General features: G+C 42.8%; 1 protein-coding gene across 1 annotated transcript in view; it reads right to left on the bottom strand.

The window, feature by feature from the left end:
• cntn2 (contactin 2) overlaps positions 1-20,607 on the bottom strand; it is a 229,430-nt gene that overhangs the window by 16,301 nt on the left and 192,522 nt on the right. Inside the window, exons 16-21 of the mRNA XM_059950245.1 lie at positions 19,657-19,806; positions 8,534-8,604; positions 5,832-6,066; positions 4,908-5,023; positions 2,521-2,707; positions 938-1,050 (exon numbers count right to left, since the gene is read on the bottom strand). Coding sequence (XP_059806228.1) covers positions 938-1,050; positions 2,521-2,707; positions 4,908-5,023; positions 5,832-6,066; positions 8,534-8,604; positions 19,657-19,806 — 872 coding nt within the window. The remainder of the gene's footprint in view (positions 1-937; positions 1,051-2,520; positions 2,708-4,907; positions 5,024-5,831; positions 6,067-8,533; positions 8,605-19,656; positions 19,807-20,607) is intronic.

The raw sequence follows: 20,607 nt of genomic DNA, 5'->3' as shown, positions 1-20,607 counted from the left end.
AATCTCAGGGTGGTGTATGGTGACATATGCGCGCTTTGATAACAAACTTACTTTGAACTTTGTACATCAAAGGATCAACTTTCTTCACCAGTTACACGTATTAGGCATATGCTATGGTGTGTTAGTCAGGGCGTGGCATGCAACAGAAAACCCCATTCAACAATTATTAAGAATAAAAATTCATAACACCTCAGGCCTGATTTTATTCTCACAAGTCAATGAATATGTTGTAAAAAAAGATCACTCCCTACTTTTACATAGTTTTCTTATTTCGATTGTTCTTTCTCATCTCTCCTGAGTGTATACCTCAGATAATTATTATGTGGAGATTTGTGACAAATATGATTATATGATATATATGTACAGTATCTGAAATACATCTTATGGAAATGTTTGATGATAAACTTCAATAAAAAAATAAATTACAAAAAAAGAATAAATATTATACAAAAACATTAAAGGTTGGAGTATGAATATGGAATAAAATGTGTATTATTATATAAATACCAGCAAGTATTTACAATGTAAATGGCATTATAAAAAAAGTTTAAATGGTTTGCATTGCAGTAGTGATGGAGGTGACAGATAGAGGGCACTGGGGTGGGAATGGCTGATCAGACACTTTTAAGATGGTGGGAAATTTTGTTTTAACAGCCCTACAGCACTTTCTGGGAGGGAGCTTTTGGGAGAGGTGGTTTGCAGGGAGGGTAGTGTCCACAATGATTTTTCCTGTTTGATTGTTGGCCCTGAACGCATACAAGTCCTGCAGTGATGATAGATTGCAGCCAGTGACCCTTTCTACTGACCTGATAGATCATTGTTGTTTTCATATATAATGAAAGTAAAATACATGGAACCAGACAGTCATGGCTGATGTGAGAATTATCAGATTGCAATAGCCATAGATCCCGGATAATGGGAACACAAAATTGCCCACCTTGTATCCATCCACGGTCGATTCATTCTCAAAGGCCTTGACGTGGTCCCATTTAATCTTGACCCAGGAGCCGTGTGCCTTCCAAGTGATTTTACTTGGTGGCCGGTTTGGAGCTGAAAAAGGAAGAGGCCCATAACTTCTTGAGACAGGTGACCTGATAACTCAAAAATCTCAAAACAATCAGGAACTTGCCTCCAACATGCAGGAGGCCCTCAGCAGTATGGAGTGAAACGGAGCTTTGACATTTTGGGCTGAGACCCTTCATCAGGACCCTTGACTATTAGTCACCTCAACTCAGCTTTCCCCACGGCCCTGGAGAGAAAACCTAAATCTCTCAAAGGTAATCACAACCCACTAAAAGCACCCTGGTCAGTCCTCATCAGAGATTATAATGGCAGCTTTCAATGGATTCAAATTTTAAAAAGGTTAGTTTCTTTTTAGTTGTCACATAAAATCAAAACATTTAAACGCATGTGAAATGCATTGTTTGTGTCGATGACCAACACGGTCCAAGTTGTGCCTGCGGTCATTATCCAGCAGAGGTGGCATAAACATGATGTCAACATTGAGTGATGACCAACCACACAACCACATCTTTATTTTTGACGTTTCCCAAGGGAACATTGATAGCAATAGGTTTACAACACAGGTTTCAAATATAGGGCAGTAGGATCTTGTGCATTACAAATAAACTGGGGAGGTTTGTAGGGAGTTGGCACATGGTGTCACAGCTTCCTGCATGCATGTGGCCAGCTCCCACAAGGTGGCATCTGAGAGCTAGTGATCTGCATCTCCTGGGGACTGTAGAATTGTTTGAGAAGCTTCACCTCATTATGTGCTTAAAAATGCTATAACAACTCTGAGGTAACAAGCCTTGTGGCCTTGGAAGAGAAGCCCATTTTGCAAGAGCTTCAACGTTTTGTGGATGTGGTTGTGTTTTTCATACTGACTTTGGCAATTCTATAGCTTAGAACACAGAACATTACAGGCCCTTCAGCCCACAACGTTGTGCTGAACTGTTCACCCTCTCTCAGATCTATCTAATCTTTCCCTCCAACATAACCCTCTATTTTTCCATCTTCTGTGCCTATTTCTGAGTTTCTTAAATGCCCCTAACATATCTGTCTCGACCATCACACCAGGCAGGGCATTCCATGCACCCACCGCTCTCTGTGTATATAACTTACCTCTGATATCCCCCCCCCCCCATACTTTTCTCCAATCACCTTAAAATAATCCCTCCCCCCACCCCCCACACCCCAGTATTAGCAATTCCCATCCTGGTAAAATGTCTCTGGCTATCCAATTGTTTTTTGCTCTTCTTATCGTCCTTCGCTTGAAAGAGGAAAGCCCTAGCTTGCTCACCCTATCTTCATGCCCTCTAGTCCTGCCAGCATCCTGGTAAATCTCCTCTCTAAAGCTTCCCCATCCTCCCTATAGTGATGTAGCTGGAACTGACAGTTTTATAGAGCTGCAGCCTAACCTCACGGCTCTGAACTCAATCTCCTGCAATTAGCTTGAAGAACAATACCTTGCAGCTTGTCTTCAACAGTTCAAACTTCAGGTGTGTCCAGCGTACTCACGTGCTTTCCTGGTGACAACGGTGGTAGATGAGCTGGATGGTCCACTCCCTGCACTGTTGTAGGCTCTGACCTCCACATGGTACAGCGTACTGGGCCTTAGGCCGCTGACCCGCGCTGTGGTTTCTAGACCCGGGGTCCTCACTCGATCTGCCGACTCCTCCTTATCATTCCCTCTCCAATACCTGATCTTTGGAGTTGGGAGGAAATGGAAAGATAGAAGAGGGAAAAGCGGGGGGGGGGGGGTAAGGAAAATGGAGAGTATTACAAGAAAACACTGAGCTGAAAGAGAATCTGGTTGGGTGAGGGGGACTTGCTCTCTGTAGATTGGGTGATAGATGTTTGGCAGCAAACTTTACTTCTCGGTGGGACCTCGCTGCGTTTTCGTGGGGTGGCATACAGTTAGCACCTTGCTTGACAGCGATCAGTGATCAGGGTTCAATTCCTGCTGCTGTCTGTAGGGAGCTTGTCTGACTTTCCCGTGCTCCAGTTTCCTACCATATTCTACAGATGCAGGGGTTAGGGTTAGTGAGTTGCGGGCATGCCATGCGGGCGCCAGAAGTATGTTGGCACTTGCAGGCTGCCCAGCACAAACCTCGCTGATTTGACTTGCTGCAAACAATCCATTTCGCTGTGGGTTTTGATGTCCATGTGATAAATATGAGTTGTATAGATAGGGCAATTGTCATCAGGCTTTTTCCACTGAGGGTGGGTGAGACTGCAACAGGAGGTCATGGGTTAAGGGTGAAAGGTGAAATATTCAAGGGAAACATAAGGGGGAAATTTCTTCACTCAGAGGGTGGTGAGAGTATGGAATGAACTACCAGTGCAAGTGGGGTCATTTTCAACACTTAAGAGAAATTTGGATAGGTACGTGGATGGGAGGGGTATGGAGAGCTATAGTCCAGGTACAGGTCGATGGGACTAGGCAAATTAATGGTTCATCACAGACTAGATGGGCCAAAGGGCCTGTTTCTCTGCTGTAGTGTTCTATGGCTCTAGATAAAGCTGTTCCACTTGCTCCATAGAAGTCAATGGGACCAAATGTACGGTTGAGATGTTCTCCCTATAGCCCTGCATCAAAGGCAGGCATTCATCATCTTCCCTGAGTTTATGAAGATGTCTGTAGGCTATTTGTCTCAACCTTTCTGTGCTCTGCATCTGGCTGAATACACACAACAGTAGCTAGGTGAAATTTGGCTTATCTACTCTTTGACCACACATCCGAAGTATTCTCCAGTCAATGAAATCAGTTGTTAGAAAAGAAACCATAGCTCTTTTTCATTCTGGAAATTCCTACAAACAGTGAATTGTTAATAACCAGTTTGGTGACATTGGTTGAAGACCATTGGCCAAGGCAGAGAGAGTGATCCCACAAGACATTGCTGTGGGATTTCACACCTAAGGGAACAGATGGGAACTTAGTCTAGTTTCTTATCCAAACAATCAGCACTATGCTGAGAGAATTAGCTTAGACAAGGTGCTCAGCTCTTGTTGTACAGCTTCAGTCCATAATCTTCTAACTCAGAGTTGAGGGTGCCATCCATTGAGCCACACTTAATTTCAGCTTAATTCTTCCCAGTCATTTTTCTATTTACTTATTTAGAGATACCACACGGTAGCAGGTCCTTCCATCCCAATGAGCATGCACCACCCAATTAGACCCATGTGACTGGACATCTTTGAAATGTGGGAGGAAACCAGAACATCTGGATGCACCTGAGAAAACCCATGCGGTCCTGGGGGAAATGTATGAAGTCCTTAGAGACAGCGGCAGAATTGAACTATGGTTGTTGAATTGAACCCATGCTGCCCCCCCCTTACTCTATACTTCTTAAGAATATGTTGTTGAAGATGTTTTCTTCAATAAAATGAACATCTTTGAAATAAATCTGCTTTCTTTAATTCCTGTCTTAAAAGGTCAAAGTTTAAAGTAAACATTATCAATGTACATATATGTCACCATATATACAACCCTGAGATAAATTTTCTTGTACACTTCCTCAACAAATCCATAATAGAATAATAAGCACAATAAAACCAAGGAAAGACTGCACTAACTTGGGTGCTGGCAATGAAGGGAGACATTAGGGGTGGTCACTGGGAAGGGAAGAACTTTGTCCACTGGACAAGTTGTTTTGTAGAGGAAGAGAAGCCAATGGGAGGTCCATTGAGGACTCGGATACATTGCCCTTCTTGCCTGTCAGTCTTTTCTAGCCAATCAAACTTCATTTGTCAGTCTTTGTTTATGTATTTTTTTTGTAAATGTTATTGTATTTCTTTATCTTCCTAGAAATGGCTGGAAGAAAGTCAATCTTAAGGTAGTATAATAAATTTTACTTTGAACTTTGAACCTAGCCAGGCAGAGGACAGACAAAAGGACAGCTCACCTCATAGCCCAGTAGTATACCATTCATCGTGACCTGACCGACTGGCTTCCAGCTAACCTCAATTTCGGACGATGAGATGCTGATGGCTTTGACCTCAGAAGGGGCAACGCTGGGCTCTGAAGACAGGGAGGAAAAAACAATTCAGAGATAAATCAGATTCAATAAGAACTGAAGAAACATGCTGGAAAATTGTGGCACAGTGGCAGCGGATTATCGGAGAAACTCATTGGGGATTAGGGAATAACTAGGCAATTACTAAAATTCACCGCCTTCATTGATAGATGCAGGTGGATGAGAGAATGGAGGGTTACTGATATCCATTAAGTTCTCTTCCATAGATACTCAAAAGAAATTGTATCCTCATCCCTTTCCCAGTATCTAATTCTGGGAACTACATCTCAGTAACAAAAAAGCATTGCTTAGTTTAGGTTAATGTCAAAAATGCTCAAAGGAGAGACAATAAGTTGCAAGACTACAGCCCAATAAGGGGGGGGGGGTGATGGAATGGGGCTGATGGGATTATTTGCCTGGAAGATGGCATGGATGTGATGGGCCCACTGGCCTCCTTTAGAGTAACTGTAGGTAGGAGATGCAGTGAGGTTTAACAAAAAATCACAAGTGAGAAGGCATTGTTCTCCTTGGAGCAGAGATGTTGTAATTTATTCAAAAATTTCCATGAGCGAGGCCATTGGCATTCATAAATGAGTAGACCCAAGCTAAATAAAATCCAGTGGGGAGAATACTTAAATCTTGGCCAGCAAATTTCAAGAAACAGACGCTTTATCCCCACTCTCCCCCCCACCTGAGAGAGTGACAAATGCAAAAAATAATATGTGAAAGGAACTAATTGAAAGATGCAGGAAAAGTGCAGGGGAACTGGATTAATGGGTCCAGTTCAGTAATGGGGGTGATCACTGGACTTACCTTCTTCTGCAGAGTAGACAACTATGATCTGGCTGTATGGACCCTGTCCCTTGTTGTTGAACGCCTTCACTTTCACCTCGAACCGGCTATACGGTACAATGGTGTTATTCTGGTAAACGTATCGGGAGGATTCCGCTCCGAGGACTTCAGCGTTTTTCCACTCTCTTGTTCCCTCCTTTCGAAAGGTAATGATGTAACCAAAGCCTTCACCGTTCTGGTACTCACGAGGCACGGGCTTAATGCAAACCAAAAAACGAACAGCAGCTTTACAATCAGACCCCAGTTCCTGGCTGTCCTTCCTCAGGGGTCTGCTAATCCCTAGAATGCTTGTTCCTTCCTTGTACCCGTACATACAGTTCACTCCATTCCCCATCTCAAGTAAGTGCTTATGCTTCCTGATGCTCCACTCTAGATTTCTCTGGGCTATTCAGGGTTAAGTATGACTTTCAACCATAAGACCGTAAGACACACTGTAGGAGCTGAATTAGGCCATGTGGCTCATCGAATCTGCTCCACCATTCAGTCATGGCTGATTTACTTTCCTTCTCAACACCATTCCCTTGCCTTCTCCTTGTAGCCTTTGACACCCTTACTAATCAAGAATGTATCAACCTGAGGTTTAAATATACCCAATGACTTGGCGTCCACAGTCGACAGTGACACTGAATTTCACAGATTCACTGCCCTCTGGAAAAAGAGGTTTCCCCTCATCCCTGTTCTGAAGGGATGCCCTATTTTGCGGCTGTGCCCTCTGGTCTAGACATACTCTCAATGCCAACTCTATCTCAACCTTCCAGTATTCGGGAGGTTTCAAGAAGATACACCTTCATTTTTCTAAACTCCCGTGAGTAGAAGCCCAGAGCCATCAAACAGTCCTTACACATTACCCTTTCATTCCCTTTATCCATGGCTGTACACGACATGGTTGTTAGCAATTTCCGATTAAAGAACTCATAAAAGTGTTTCCTCTTCCCAGGAACACTGAGACCAAAATTTAGGTCCTTTCTTTTAATACTAGGCAGTGAAAATTGGACAGGTTGGGTTGCTTCTCCAGTCAAAGGAATGGCAAGGCTGATCTGCTTCAGCAGTTTAAGATTATAAAGGTTTTGAATGAGATCAGCTCAGATATTTTTCCTGGATGAGACTAGAACAAGGGGACGTGCATATTATACTGTATAATTACTAATAAGTCCAAAGGGGGAGAAACTCTTTTACTCAGACAGTGTATATAATGTTCAGTTAATATCACATTGGGGAGTTGAGTTAATAACAAAGATGTTTTGGAAGGGAAGTCAGTTAAATACAGGAGGGAGAAAGGAATGGAAAATTAGAGTTTTGAAGGATAGAAAGGTGCACAGTAGCATAGCGGTTAGCGTAATGATTTACAGTGCACCAGCAGTAAGATCGGGGCTCATTCGCGGTTTGTAAGGAGCTTCTATGTGGGTTTCCTCCGAGTTCTTCACATTTACATTCATCACATTCCAAATTCAAACCAGCTGGGATTGGTAAATGGTTGGGATGCTACGTTGGTGCTGGAATGCCAGTGACTTCACTGTATTTTTGGGTGCTTCGATATACATGTGACAAATAAAGCCAGTCTCACATTTATCTTTTCACGATTAGGATGAGGTGGTTAGTTGCTAGGGAATCTGACCCATTGGGGTCAGAAGAGAGGTGGCGTGGAAGGTTCTTACATCAGAACAGCGAGTTGCTGGAGCGAACTTACTCTCCCTCGACAGAGAGGGAGAGCCTGTCTGAGATACCAAAGTGCTGGGTTATGGACTGTAGATTCTACATCTAGGTCTCTTTGGGGGCTTTTGCTTGCAAGATTGTGGGGAGGGGGTAGGGGTCGGGGCTCCTGCTGGTGTATGGGGGGAGGTGTTTGAGGTTCTGATCTTCCTGTCTTTCTTTGGGGCTTCTTGTTTTGTGGATAACTGTGGAGAGTAAGAATTTCAGGTTGTATACTGTATACATTCTCTGATATTAAATTGAACCTTTTAAATCATTTGCAAGCTGTATATGTTTTAAAATTGCAGAATCATGAAGTAACATCGGACAGAAAAGTCTTTCAGCTTACCTTGTCCACACTGGCAAAGGGACCCACTGAAGCTAGTCCCATTGGCTCACATTTGTCCTCCAAACCATTTCTATATCATATACTTCTCTGAGTGGCTTTTAAATGCCATTGTTGCACCTGCCTCAATTATTTTCTACAGCACGTTATTCCACACGTGCACTTCTCTTTGAGAAGTTGCCCCTCACATCCATTCTTGCCTTAAACCCACGCCTTTTGATTATCGGTTTCCTTTCCCTAGGTAAATGACTTTGTACATTTAGCCTGTCTAAGCCTTTGATGGTTTGATGTACTTCGATAAGGTCACCCATCAGTCTGTTATACTCCAAGGAACAAAGCCCTTGCCTGCCCAACCTCTCCCTATAGCAGAGTCCTGGCAACGTTCTCATAATTCTTTTTTGCACCCTTTCCAGCTTAATGACAGGGTGACCAAAACTGTACAGAATTAAAAACTCTCCAGCTGTGTGCATGCATCCTTTATCCCAAACTTTACGTCAGCAAGAAAGAGAAAGCCTTGCTCACCTACTTGCTCAGGTCAGCTTTCCATTTAGACTTTCTGATGTTCTTTCTGCGGCTTGAGCACCCTACCCCACCTTGTGTTGATTCTATTCTGGGTTTTATTACTTACCGCCCACAGGATTGTCACCTCGTGCTGATTGCCACCTCCCCCACTGATGTTCGATGGAGCCACAGTGGGAGCTAGGAGACACAAAGAAGAGTATCTGTAAGCAATGTACTGAAGATGGTGTGGCATTGTGCATCTATTCAGACCTCAGTACAAATGAAAAATGGCAGAGACATTAACTCACTGTAATCTGTTCAACACCACTGCACAAGGTTGTAAGATCCAACCCAGAGACCTATCCCATCAGCACAAGTATTTTTCATGTGGAGATGTGAAAACATGGCAGTGTTTCTATTTACTTCAGAGTCTGGAGAATTTGGCATGACATCGAAAACCCTGACAAACTTCTGTAGATGAGAAGTTGTAAGTGTAGTGACTGTCTGCATTACAGCTTGGAGTGGGAATACCAATGCCTTTGAATGGAAAATCATGCAAAGAATAGTGGATCACAGTACATCACAGGTAAAGCCCTCCCAACCACTGAGCATATCTATATGAAATGCTGTTGTAGCATCCATCGTCAAAGACCCTCACCACCCAGGCCATGCCCTTTCCTTGCTGCTGCCATCAGCAGAAGGTACAAGAGCCTTATGATTTGTACCACCAGGTTCAAGAACAGTTACTACCCCTCAACCATCAGGCTCCTGAACAAAAGAGGATAATGACACTCATCTATTGAGATGTTCCCACAACAAATGGCCTCACTTTAAGGGCTCTTTATCTTGTTATTTCTGGCTCTTGTTATTTATTGCTATTTATTTATAGTTGCATTTGCACAGTTTGTTGTCTTCTATGTTCTTGTTCTTTCACTGATCCTGTTTACAGTTACTATTCTATAGATTCGCTGAGTTTTCCAGCAGGAAAAAGAACCTCAGGGTTGTATGTGGTGACATGTATGTATTCTGATGATAATTTTTACTTTGAACTTTGAGCTTTGGAGAGACTGGAGTGGAACTCGTGTAACTGAGCTTGTTGGTAAACAGAATAATGACCACCTGACTTTAATCTCTACATTGCAAAAACACAAATGCTAATAGAACAAATAAGCTCCATTAATTTGTTGAAAGTATGAAATTAAAAAAAAATGCTGAAAATACCCCATGCATCGTGAAGCATCTTTGCAGGGAGAAATAGAGTTAATATTTCAATGAGCTTTCATCAGCACTGAAAACACTTAGAAATTAAACCTTCAAGACTGGAGAATGTCAGAGATGGGGTGCATAAACACAAGAGATTCTGCTGATGCTGGAAATCCAGAGCAACACACACACAAATGCTGGAGGAACTCAGCAGGTCAGTCGGCATCTATGGGAATGAACAAACTGTCGAGACTCTTCTTTAGGATTGGAAAGGAAAGGGAAAGATGCCAGACTGAAAAGGTGGAGGGAGAGGAAGGATGATAGCTCAAAGGTGGGTGGGAAAGCTAAAGGGCTGGAAAAGAGGAATCTGGTTGGAGAGGAGAGTGGATTAAGGGAAAACAGGGGAGAAGGAGGGACACCCGGGAGAGATGATAGGTAGATGAGGAGAAGAGGAAGAGGCCAGAGTGGGGAATAGAAGCAGAAGATGGGGAAAGGAAAAAAATTACTGGAAGGAAACATCGATGTTCATGCCATCAGGTTGGAGGCTATCTCGATGGATTATATCTCCACCTTGAGAATGGCCTCATCGTGGCAAAAGGGGAAACCATGGACCCACATGTCAGAGCAGGAATTAAAATGGATGGCCACTAGGAATTTTTGCTTTTGAGAGATGGAATGGAGGTGCTGAGCAAAGCGACCCCCCAATTTATGTTTGGTATCATCAATGTAGGAGCACCAGATACAATAGACCACCACAACGGATTTTTAGATGAAGTGTTGCCTCGCCTGTGGGAACTGTTTGAGGTCATGAGGAGAGATAAGGGAGGAGATGAGTGGGCAGGTGTAGCATTTCTGCCACTTACAGAGATACTTGCCAGGAGGGAGCTTAGTGGATGAACAGACAAGGGAATCACAGAGGGGATGATCCCTGCAGAAAGTGGAGAGTGGTGGGGAGCTAAAGGTGTGTTTGGTGGTAGGATCCTGTTGAAAATGGTGAAAATTGTGGAGGATGATGAGTTGGATGTGGAGACTCACAGGGTTGTAGGTGAAGACAAGAGAAATTCTATCTCTGTTAAAGTCATTTTGAAGACATCTGACCTTCACATTCTGGCTCTTATCTCTCTTATGACTAGGAGGGCGCTCTTACTTAAACGGAAGGATGCTACTCCATCTAATCACGCTCAGTGGTTATGGGGTGTTATGGCATGCTTAAATTTAGAAAAAATTCGTTGTCCAATTTCTGAATCTAACCAAGATTTTCAAAATTTGTGGGGATTGTTTTTGAATTATTTTCAAAACCTTTGATTTCCCGTTAAAGTACAGATGCTGGTCAATAGCATATTTCACTATCTGTTATGGTGTTTTCCCCCTTTTTTCCTTTACCAAACAGCTTTGGCTTTGGTAGTGGGTATAGATTTCTTTTTATATATATAAAAAATTATTCATATCTCAACATACGAATTAATCTAATCTACATGAAAATAGGGTAAGGAGTTCGTAAATGTGATTCAAATATAATGTATTTGGTATTATTATAGCTTTCTTTTGTTTTATAATAGGTATTTTCTTGAACTCTGTGTAGACATTAATTGATAAAAATATTGAAAAAAAAAGTCGTGGGAAGATGGGGTGAGTGCGGATGTCTGGGAAATGGAGGAGATGCGGGCGAGGGTTGTATCAATGGTGGAGAAAGGGAAACCCCACCCTTTGAAGAAGGAGACATCTCTGGTGTCCTGGAAATGAAAGCCTCATTCTGAGAATGGATATGGTGGAGATGAAGGACTGAGAAATTAAAATAGCATTATTATAGGGTGGGATTGTCAAAATAGCCATGGGAATCGGTAGGTTTATAGAAACATAGAAAATAGGTGCAGGAGTAGGCCATTCGGCCCTTTGAGCCTGCACCGCCATTCGGTATGATCATGGCTGATCATCCAACTCAGAACCCTGTACCTGCTTTCTCTCCATACCCCCTGAGCCCTTTAGCCACAAGGGCCATATCTAACTTCCTCTTAAATATAGCCAATGAACCGGCCTCAGCTGTTCCTGTGGCAGAGACTTCCACAGATTCACCAGTTTATGAAAGATGTCAGTAGACAGTTTGTCTCCAGAGATGGGGACAGAGAGATTGAGAGAGGGGAGAGAGGTGTCAGATATGTACCAAATTAATTTAAGGGCAGGGTGGAAGTTGGAGGCAAAGTTGATGAAATTGACGAACTGAGCATGGGTGCATGAAGCAGCACCAAAGCAGTTGCCGATATACTGGAGGTTATCTGAAATTTTTGACATCAATTCCTGACAACTGTTTTGGCACTCGATGGAAGAATAAATAGTTCCTGGAGCAATCTCTTGCAATCATTCCCAATCTTACTTGTACTGATGAAATTGGAACAGACTGAAATGTTAACTCTATTTCTTTCTAATCAGTTGTTGCCTGACCCCGCAGGGTATTTCTAACATTTTCTAATCGAATTTGAAATTAATTTGGTTTTGGTTCTGATTGTTGGAGAGGGAATGCTGGTCTAAATACCAGGCGAGTTTCTCTGCTCTCCTTTGAGTAGTAATGTGGGATCTTCTAGTGACTCTCTGAACCTGGCCCCTTAATATCACCTCCCTGAACAGGAAGACACAGTAGCATCTCCAATTCCTGAGGAGAATGACAAGGCTCCTCTTCCCCCATCTCAACTGCATTTTACAGTAGCACCATTGCATCCTGACAAGATGCATCTCCATCTGGTACGGAAACATTGAACCAGAAGTCCCTACGGAGGACTGTGAGAATGGCTGAGAGGATCATAGGGGTCCCCCTACCATCTACTGGGAACATTTATCAGGAGCGCTGCGGATATAGGGCCCTTAGTATTACTAAGGATCCCTCCCATCCATTCAGTATCCTCTTTGACTTTCTACCATCAGACAGAAAACTCCGATGCGTAAAAGCAAGAATGGTCGGGATGGGAAACAGTTTCTTCCCTCAGGCCATTAGGCTTTTGAACCCCCTGCTGTATCTCATTCGGAGTGTCACTGGCTAATCTGTTCTGTACACGACAATATTTAATTTGTGCACTTTAGTTTGTTATTTATTCATGATTCATCTGTAGATTTTATCCTTAGTTTCATAAGTTATGGTGTGTTATATGTGTGTTACGTGAACTGCTGTGCTTTACAACCTGGCCCGGAGAAACGTTGCCTCATTTGATGGTATACCTGCAGATAGTTAAATGGCAATAAGCTTCATTTGACTTGACGTCCATGGGGATTCTATTGCCTTATCTAAAATGCATAATCTATGAAACTGCAGATACTAGCCATGGCTTTGCACTGGAAAGCGCTGGGTTCCGTCACTCCTGAGAAGTGACCATATGATCTCTGTTGCCAGTTCCACCCCAATAAAAAGGGAATACCACAAAAACCTAAACATTCTTGTGTATGAATCAAAAATGGATTGCAGGCGGGTAAGGTAAGTAGTTAAGAGGGAAAGCGTCACATTGATCTTTACTGCAATGGACCTGGAGTTTAGAAATCAAGGAAGAATAGCTACAGTTGTTTAGGGTTTTGATGAAGGCATACCTGGAGTGCTGTGCACAGTTTTGGTCCCCTCACTTAAGAAAGCATTCAGTGGCACTGTAGCCAACATAAAGGAGCTTCTCCAGGCTAATTCCTGGAATTAGACGATTGTCCAGTCAATAAAGGCTGAATAAGTTGGGTCTCTATTTTATATACAAGGAAACATAGTTTTGACATTAGGAGCCAACCATTTAAAACTCTGATTCATAGAAATTTCTTCATGCAGAGGATGGAAACTCTTTGGAATTTTCTATCCCAGATAGCTGAGGAAGCTAAATCATTAGAGATATTTAAATTGGAGGTAAACAACTTCATGAAAGATTGGGGAAGTGAGAGTTTGGGGAATTGGAAGAAATATTAAGGTCAGGAGCAGATCATCTAGAGTCATTTTGAATGCCAAGATAGGTTTGTGCATCCAGGTGGCCAACTCCTGCCCCTAATTTCTTGTGTTCTTGTATGGGAGGAATTGTCCTTTGAGGAAAAAAACAATGTCTCTTAGATGAATGCTAAGCTATTATTGCAGAATTTTAAACAAAACAAGGTGTTCCCTTTGGATGGCACTTAATCAACATGAAGAATGTTTAGTGGGTATCATGATAGCAAAGCAGCAAGCGTAATGCTTTACAGCACCTGTGACCTAGGTTCAATTCTCACTGCTGCCTGTAAGGAGGTTGTTCATTCTCCCTGTGACTATGTGGGTTTCCTCGGGGTGCCCTGATTTCCTCCCACATTCCAAAGACCTACAGCTTAGTCTATTGGTCATATGGGCATTGTAGTGCATGTAGGCTCATTGGGCCGGAAAGGCCTGTTACTGTGCTGTCTCTCAAATAACAAAATAAAATTTTACAGCTGATTCTGGGAGATTGCAAAGATTAGTTGCTGTGTTTCTACTTCATTGATTGAAAATAGCTTATCTATATGAACTCAACCTTTTCTTAACTGATGATGGTTTTGCACGCGCGCTCACACACGTGCGTGTGTGTGTGTGTGTGTGTGTGTGTGTGTGCCTAGTTCGAAATATCTCATGCTCTGAACCAGAGGCAAGTGTCCTAACTGCTGAGATCGTTCGATAGTTTTTGGCCAGGGGTCACGAAGAGGGAGGGGTTTGGGGAAATAATAAATAGACCAACCTCATGTTATTATCGGGGATTTAATTAAATTTGACAGGATAAGCATATTATAATTTCCTCCAGGACTTCCCTAGCTCAGCTCATTGATTGAACAATTGCACAATTCCAGCCTGATACATTAATCAATAGATTCTGCAGCTAGAATCAGTGGTCCTCTCAAATCATTAGAATCTCTACCCATGTTTTGTTGATCATACTATTGGCCGCAGGAACATTGATATTTGTAATATAAATGACTTGCATGTGAATGCACAGGGTTAATAAGTAAGTCTGCTGATGACACAAAATTCAGTGGTGTTGTTGAAGAAGATACCATAGATTACGAGCAAAACGTAATAGCTAGGGAAGCTGTTGGAGGAGCTGCAAATGGATTTTAACACAGATAACACAGGCGCGAAGGCAGAGGGGCAGCATTGCTCTGTTGGTAAAACACAAAATCAAATCATTAGAAAGAGGTGACATAGGGGTCAGAAGGTGTTGAATCTTTGTGAGTAGAGCTAAGGAACTGCAAGGGTAAAAAGACACTAATGGGAGTTATATACAGACCCCAAAACAGTGGTATGGATGTGGCCTACAAATTACAATGGGAGATAGAAAATGCATGCAAAAGGGCGATGTTACAATAGTCATGGGGGATTTAAGTATGCAGATAGTTTGGGAAAATCAGGTTGGTGCTGGATTTCAGGAGGGAGAATTTCTAAAGTGCCTATGAGATGGCTTTTGGAGCAGCTTGGGGTTGAGCTCACTAGGGGATCAACTGTTCCGGATTGGGTGCTGTGCAATGAACCAGAATTGGTTAGAGACCTTGAGGTAGAAGAACCCCTGGGGGCAAGTGATCATAATATGATTGAATTCACCCTGAAATTTGAGAAAGAGAAGCTAAAGTCAGATGTATCAATAGGGTAAGGGGCATTACGGAGGCACGAGAGAAGTGTTTGCCAGAATTGATTGGAAAAGAACACTGGCAGGGATGATGGCAGAGCAGCAATGGCTGGAATTTCTGGAAGCAATACGGAAGGCACAGGATATATACATGCCAAAGAGGAAGAACTTTTCTAAAAGAAAGATGACACAACCAAGGCTAACAAGAGAAGTCAAAACCAGCATAAATGCCAAAGAGGGGGAATATATTAGAGCAAATATTAGGGGAAGTTGGAGGATGGGGAAGCTTTCACAAATCAACAGAAAGCAACTAAAAAAGTCATTAAGAAGGTAAAGATGGAATATGAAAGTAGGGTAGCCAATAATATTAAAGAGGATACCAAAAGTTTCTTCAGAGACATAAAGAGTAAAAGAGAGGTGAGAGTGGATGTTGGAGCACTGGAAAACAATACTAGAGAGGTAGTAATGGGATACAAAGAAACGGTAGATGAACTGAAAAAGTATTTTGCATCACTCTTCACATTGGAAGACACAAGCAGAATAGTGGAAGTTCCAGGTGTCAGGGGTCATAAAGTGTGTGATGTTACCATCACTAGAGAGAAGGAAACTGAAAGGTCTGAAGGCAGATAAAGTCACTTGGACTAGATGGTGTACACCCCAGAGTTCTGAAAGAGGAGGCTGAAGAGATCGCAGCAGCGTTAGTAATGATCTTTCAAGAATCTTGGATTCTAGAATGGTTCTGGCAGACTAGAAAATTGCAAATGTCACTCTACCCTTCAAGAAGAGACAGAGGCAGAAGAAAGGCAGCTATAGGCCAGTTAGTGTGACCTCCTTGATGTTGAACTCGATTATTATGGATGAGGTCTCAGGGGTATTTGGAGGCCCATGATAAAATAGGCTGCACTCAGCACGGTTTCCTCAAGGGAAAATCTTGCCTGAAAAATCTGTTGGAATTCTTTGAAAAAACAACAAGCAGGATAGGCAAAGGAGAATTGCTTGTTGTTGTGTACTTGGATTTTCAGAAGGCCTTTGAGAAGGTGCCACACATGAGGCTGTTTAACAAGCTACAAGCCCATAGCATCACAGGAAAGATTCTAGCGTGGATAAAACAGTGATTGATTGGCAGGAGGCAAAAAGTGGGAATAGAGTGAGCTTTTTTTGACAGGCTGCAGTGATTAGTGGTGTTGTACAGGGGTCTGTGTTGTGACTGATTCTTTATACGTTATATGATAGTAATTTGGATGATGGAATTGATGGCTTTGCTGCAAAGTTTGCGGACGATATGAAGATAAATGGAGAGGCAGGTAGTTTTGAAGAAGGACTTAGATTAGGAAAATGGGCAAAGAAATAGCAGATGGACTACAGTGTCGGAAAGTGTATGATTACACACTTTGGTAGAAGAAATAAAAGGGTTGGCTATTTTTTAAATGGAAAGAAAATACAAAAAACTGAGGTGAAAAGGGACTTGGGAGTCTTTGTTCAGGATTCTTCAAAGGTTAATTTGCAGGTTGAGTCCGTGATAAGGAAGACAAATGTGACGTTAGCATTCATTTCAAGAGGAGTAGAATATAAAAGCAAGGATGTAATGTTGAGACTTTTATAAAGCACCGCTGAGTCCTCACACGGAGTACTGTGAGCAGTTTTGCGCCCCTTATCTTAGGAAGGATGTGCTGAAACTGGGGAGGCTTCAAAGGAGGTTCATTAAAATGATTCCAGGATTGAATGACTTGTCATATGAAGAACGTTGGATGGCTCTGGGCCTGTTCTCACTTGAATTCAGAAGAATGAGGGGTGACCTCTTTGAAACCTATCGAATGGTGAAAGGCCTTGACAGAGTGGATGTGGAGAGAATGTTTCCTCTGGTGAGAGAGTCTCAGACTTGAGGACACAGTCTCAGAATAGAGGGGCGTCCTTTTAGAAAGAAGGTGAAGAGGAATTTCTTTATCCAGGGAGCGGTGAAACTTTGGAATTCATTGTCACAGGCAGCAGTGGAGGAAAAGTCTTGATGTATATTTAAGGCAGAGGTTGATAGATTCTTGATTGTCAAGTCAAGGGGCTTTTTATTGCTATTTTGACCATAAACTGCTGCTACAGTACACAGTAAAAACGAACCAACAGGACCATGGTGATACCATGATGATACCATGGTGATACATGAAACAACACAAAACTACACTAGACTATGTGAGACAGCTCAAGGCTACACTAGACTGTGTAAAACAACACAAAAACTACACTAAAGACCTACACAGGACTACATTAAGTGCACAAAACAGTGCAGGGCAGTACAATAGTTAATAAGCAAGACAATAGGTACAGTAGAAGACAAATTTCAATAAAGTAATAAATGATGTAGATGTCAGTCTAGACTCTGGGTATTGAGGAGTCTGATGGCTTGGGGGAAGAAACTGTTGCATAGGCTGGTCGTGAGAGCCCGAATGCTTCGGTGCCTTTTGCCAGATGGCAGCAGGGAGAAGAGTTTGTATGAGGAGTGCGTGGGGTCCTTCATAATGCTGTTTGTTTTGTGGATGCAGTGTGTAGTGTAAATGTATGTAATAGTGGGAACTGAGACCCTGATGATCTTCTCAGCTGACCTCACTATCCGCTGCAGGGTCCCGCAATCGAAGATGGTGCAATTTCCGAACCAGGCAGTGATGCAGCTGCTCAGGATGCTCTCAATACAACCCCTGTAGAATGTGATGAGGACAGGGGGTGGTGGGAGCCCCCACCTGCTTCCATGGCTTCACATGACCCTGATCAGGGGACCAAGCAGTTTCCAGGCCTTGCCCAAAGGTGACCAGCAGGCTAGCGGAGGGAAGTAGCGCCTTACACCTCCTTTGGTAGAAACACATCTCCACTGCACCTCCCTATTCAAATGGTAACACTTAAAAAATGCCAAATTTTGGGAGGTCTTAAACTCATGGAGTTACACAGCACGGAAACAAACCCTTTAGCCTACTGTGACCATCAAGTACCTCTCCATGCCACTTGCTGCAAAGTGGACAAAATTGATTTCAGGCAACACACACAAAATGGCAGGCCAGGCAGAATCAATGGAAAGGAGTACAGTTGATGTTTCAGGCCAAGACCCATCATCAGGACTGAAGGGTGTGTTGCTTGGATTTCCAGTATCAGCAGATTTTCCCTTGTTTGAAATTGATTTCAGTCTCTGTTTCCAGACAGAGAATGTGTTGAGGCTCTCTGAGATTCCACCAAAGTTGGCCAGGATCTCTGGGAATGTGCCGCTGTTTGATAAAATCAATATTCCCTGGGATTCTTTAGGAATGTACCATTATTTTTATAGATATATTATTATTGTTAGTTTTCCCATTTTGATGAATGGTGTTTAATTTGAAATGTTAACCATTTCACTCCCCACAGACTCTGCCAGGCCACGTTGTACAAATTTCAAAACTCTAGCATTTTCTGAATTTCCACCTTGTTAAACCTTTGCTTCAACTTGCCAACATGTGATGGAGTTCCCTGGATGTTGCAGGAGCTTGCGTTAAATAGTACTAACATAAAATCATTAATAAGGGATTTCAAATTTCATTTGCAATGTCCTTGTGCTGTAAATTCCTCCAAGATCCCTTTATTTTTTTCAGTCCTTGTTTCGGGGTTGTCCATGACTTTAATTCCACCACCAATGGTGGAAATGCTCCAGAATTCCCTCTCTAGGCTTATCCGTCTCTCTCACAGCCTTTAAGATGTTTCTAATCTATTCGTCCATTTTATTGCAGTCAGCCACCCTGTGGCATTTTTGTTTCTTTAAACGTGTTTAAAATCAGACATTATTTTTTATTATTATGAATGTTGGCTTAGTATCGTCATGAGCACCAAGACGGAATGAAAGGTTTTTGTTTACCTTATGAGAATACCTTAAAGAAGTACCTTATGAGAACAGGTTGAGTGAACTCCGCCTTTCCCCCTTGGAGCGACAAAGGATGAGAAGGTGACCTGATAGAGGTGTGTAAGATGATGAGGGGCATTGATCATGTGGATAGCCAGAGGCTATTTCCCAGGGCTGAAATGGCTAACACGAGGGGGCACAGTTTTAAGGTGCTTGGAAATACGTACCGAGGGGATGTCGGGGGTAGGTTTTCCACACAGAGAGTGGTGGGTGCGTGGAATGCACTGCCAGCAGTGGTGGTGGAAGTGGATACAGTAGGGTCGTTTAAGAGCCTCTTAGATAGGTACGTGGAGCTTAGAAAAATAGAGGGCTATGTGCTAGGGAAATTCTAGAGTAGGTTACATGGCCAGCACAACATTGTGGGCTGAAGGGCCTGTGATGTGCTGTAGATTTCTAAGTTCTATGTCTACGTGCCATCCAGGCAGATCTTGTCATACATTACATTATCTGTACATTAACATAGTAAAAGGAAGAAGAATACAATATATCATAACATATCATAAACAGAATATGATCATTCAAGGAAGGGGATGTACTGAGTCTGTAACTCTTACTTACCTGCTTCTTTGGTGCGTATTGTCTGTGAGGGCAGGCTGGGATCACCAGTGCCCAAGATGTTGCTGGCTATGACTCGGAATTCATAATCCATCCATGGGATAAGGTTTATTACCCAGGCTGACTCCAGGTTGCCTTCTATGTGCTGCGGAGCTAAACAGATGCAACCCCGAAGAATTAAAGATCTTTTAATGGAAGATAAAGATTAGCTTTATTTGTCACATGTACATCAAACCATATAGTGAAAATCGTCGTTTCCGTCAACGATCAATACAGTCCGAGGGGGAGCCCGCAAGTGTCGCCACGCTTCCGGTGCCAGTGTGGCATGGCCACACGTTTTACCTGTGCGTGTACGGAATGTGGGAGGAAACTGGAGCAGCCAGAGGATCGCGCTGCCCTTCTTTGGCTTTCTTGGTTTCGAGGCTATCCGGGGCAGAAGAATATCTGAGTTGTACACTTTGATAATAAATGGACCTTTGAACTCATGCTGTCATGGGACGATTCCTTGCTGCGGGAATGCACCCCGACTGCTGCTGCTTAAAGTGTCACCCTATCTGTTCTATCCACATTAGGTGATTGGCTCCTCCTACTTGAACGCGATGGGCGTGAGACTCATGCCGATAGGTGCTATGTGCTGATTATGGGATGGCAACACTATAACACCTTGAAGAGATTATAATGTAAAAGATAAAAGTCAGCAACTACCACAATTAAAGCAGGCCGGTATCGATTTATAAGATCCCTGTCTTTTGAAGTGTGAGTGTGAGTTCACAGAGGACAAGTACTGACAACTTCACTGACCCACCCACAATTCTTGCTGCTCTCAGTGACAGGTTGAAATTACGCACAGGCAGAAGGGATTTAGTTTAACTTGGCACTGCATGCTGGTAGACCTAATGGTGGGGCTGGAGAAATGCATAGCAGACATTTTAACCCCACAAAGCCCCCTTTATG

This window comes from Hypanus sabinus, chromosome 25, assembly GCF_030144855.1.
Source record: "Hypanus sabinus isolate sHypSab1 chromosome 25, sHypSab1.hap1, whole genome shotgun sequence".
Lineage (NCBI taxonomy): Eukaryota > Metazoa > Chordata > Chondrichthyes > Myliobatiformes > Dasyatidae > Hypanus > Hypanus sabinus.
This window is presented reverse-complemented; position numbering and strand designations above follow the sequence as displayed.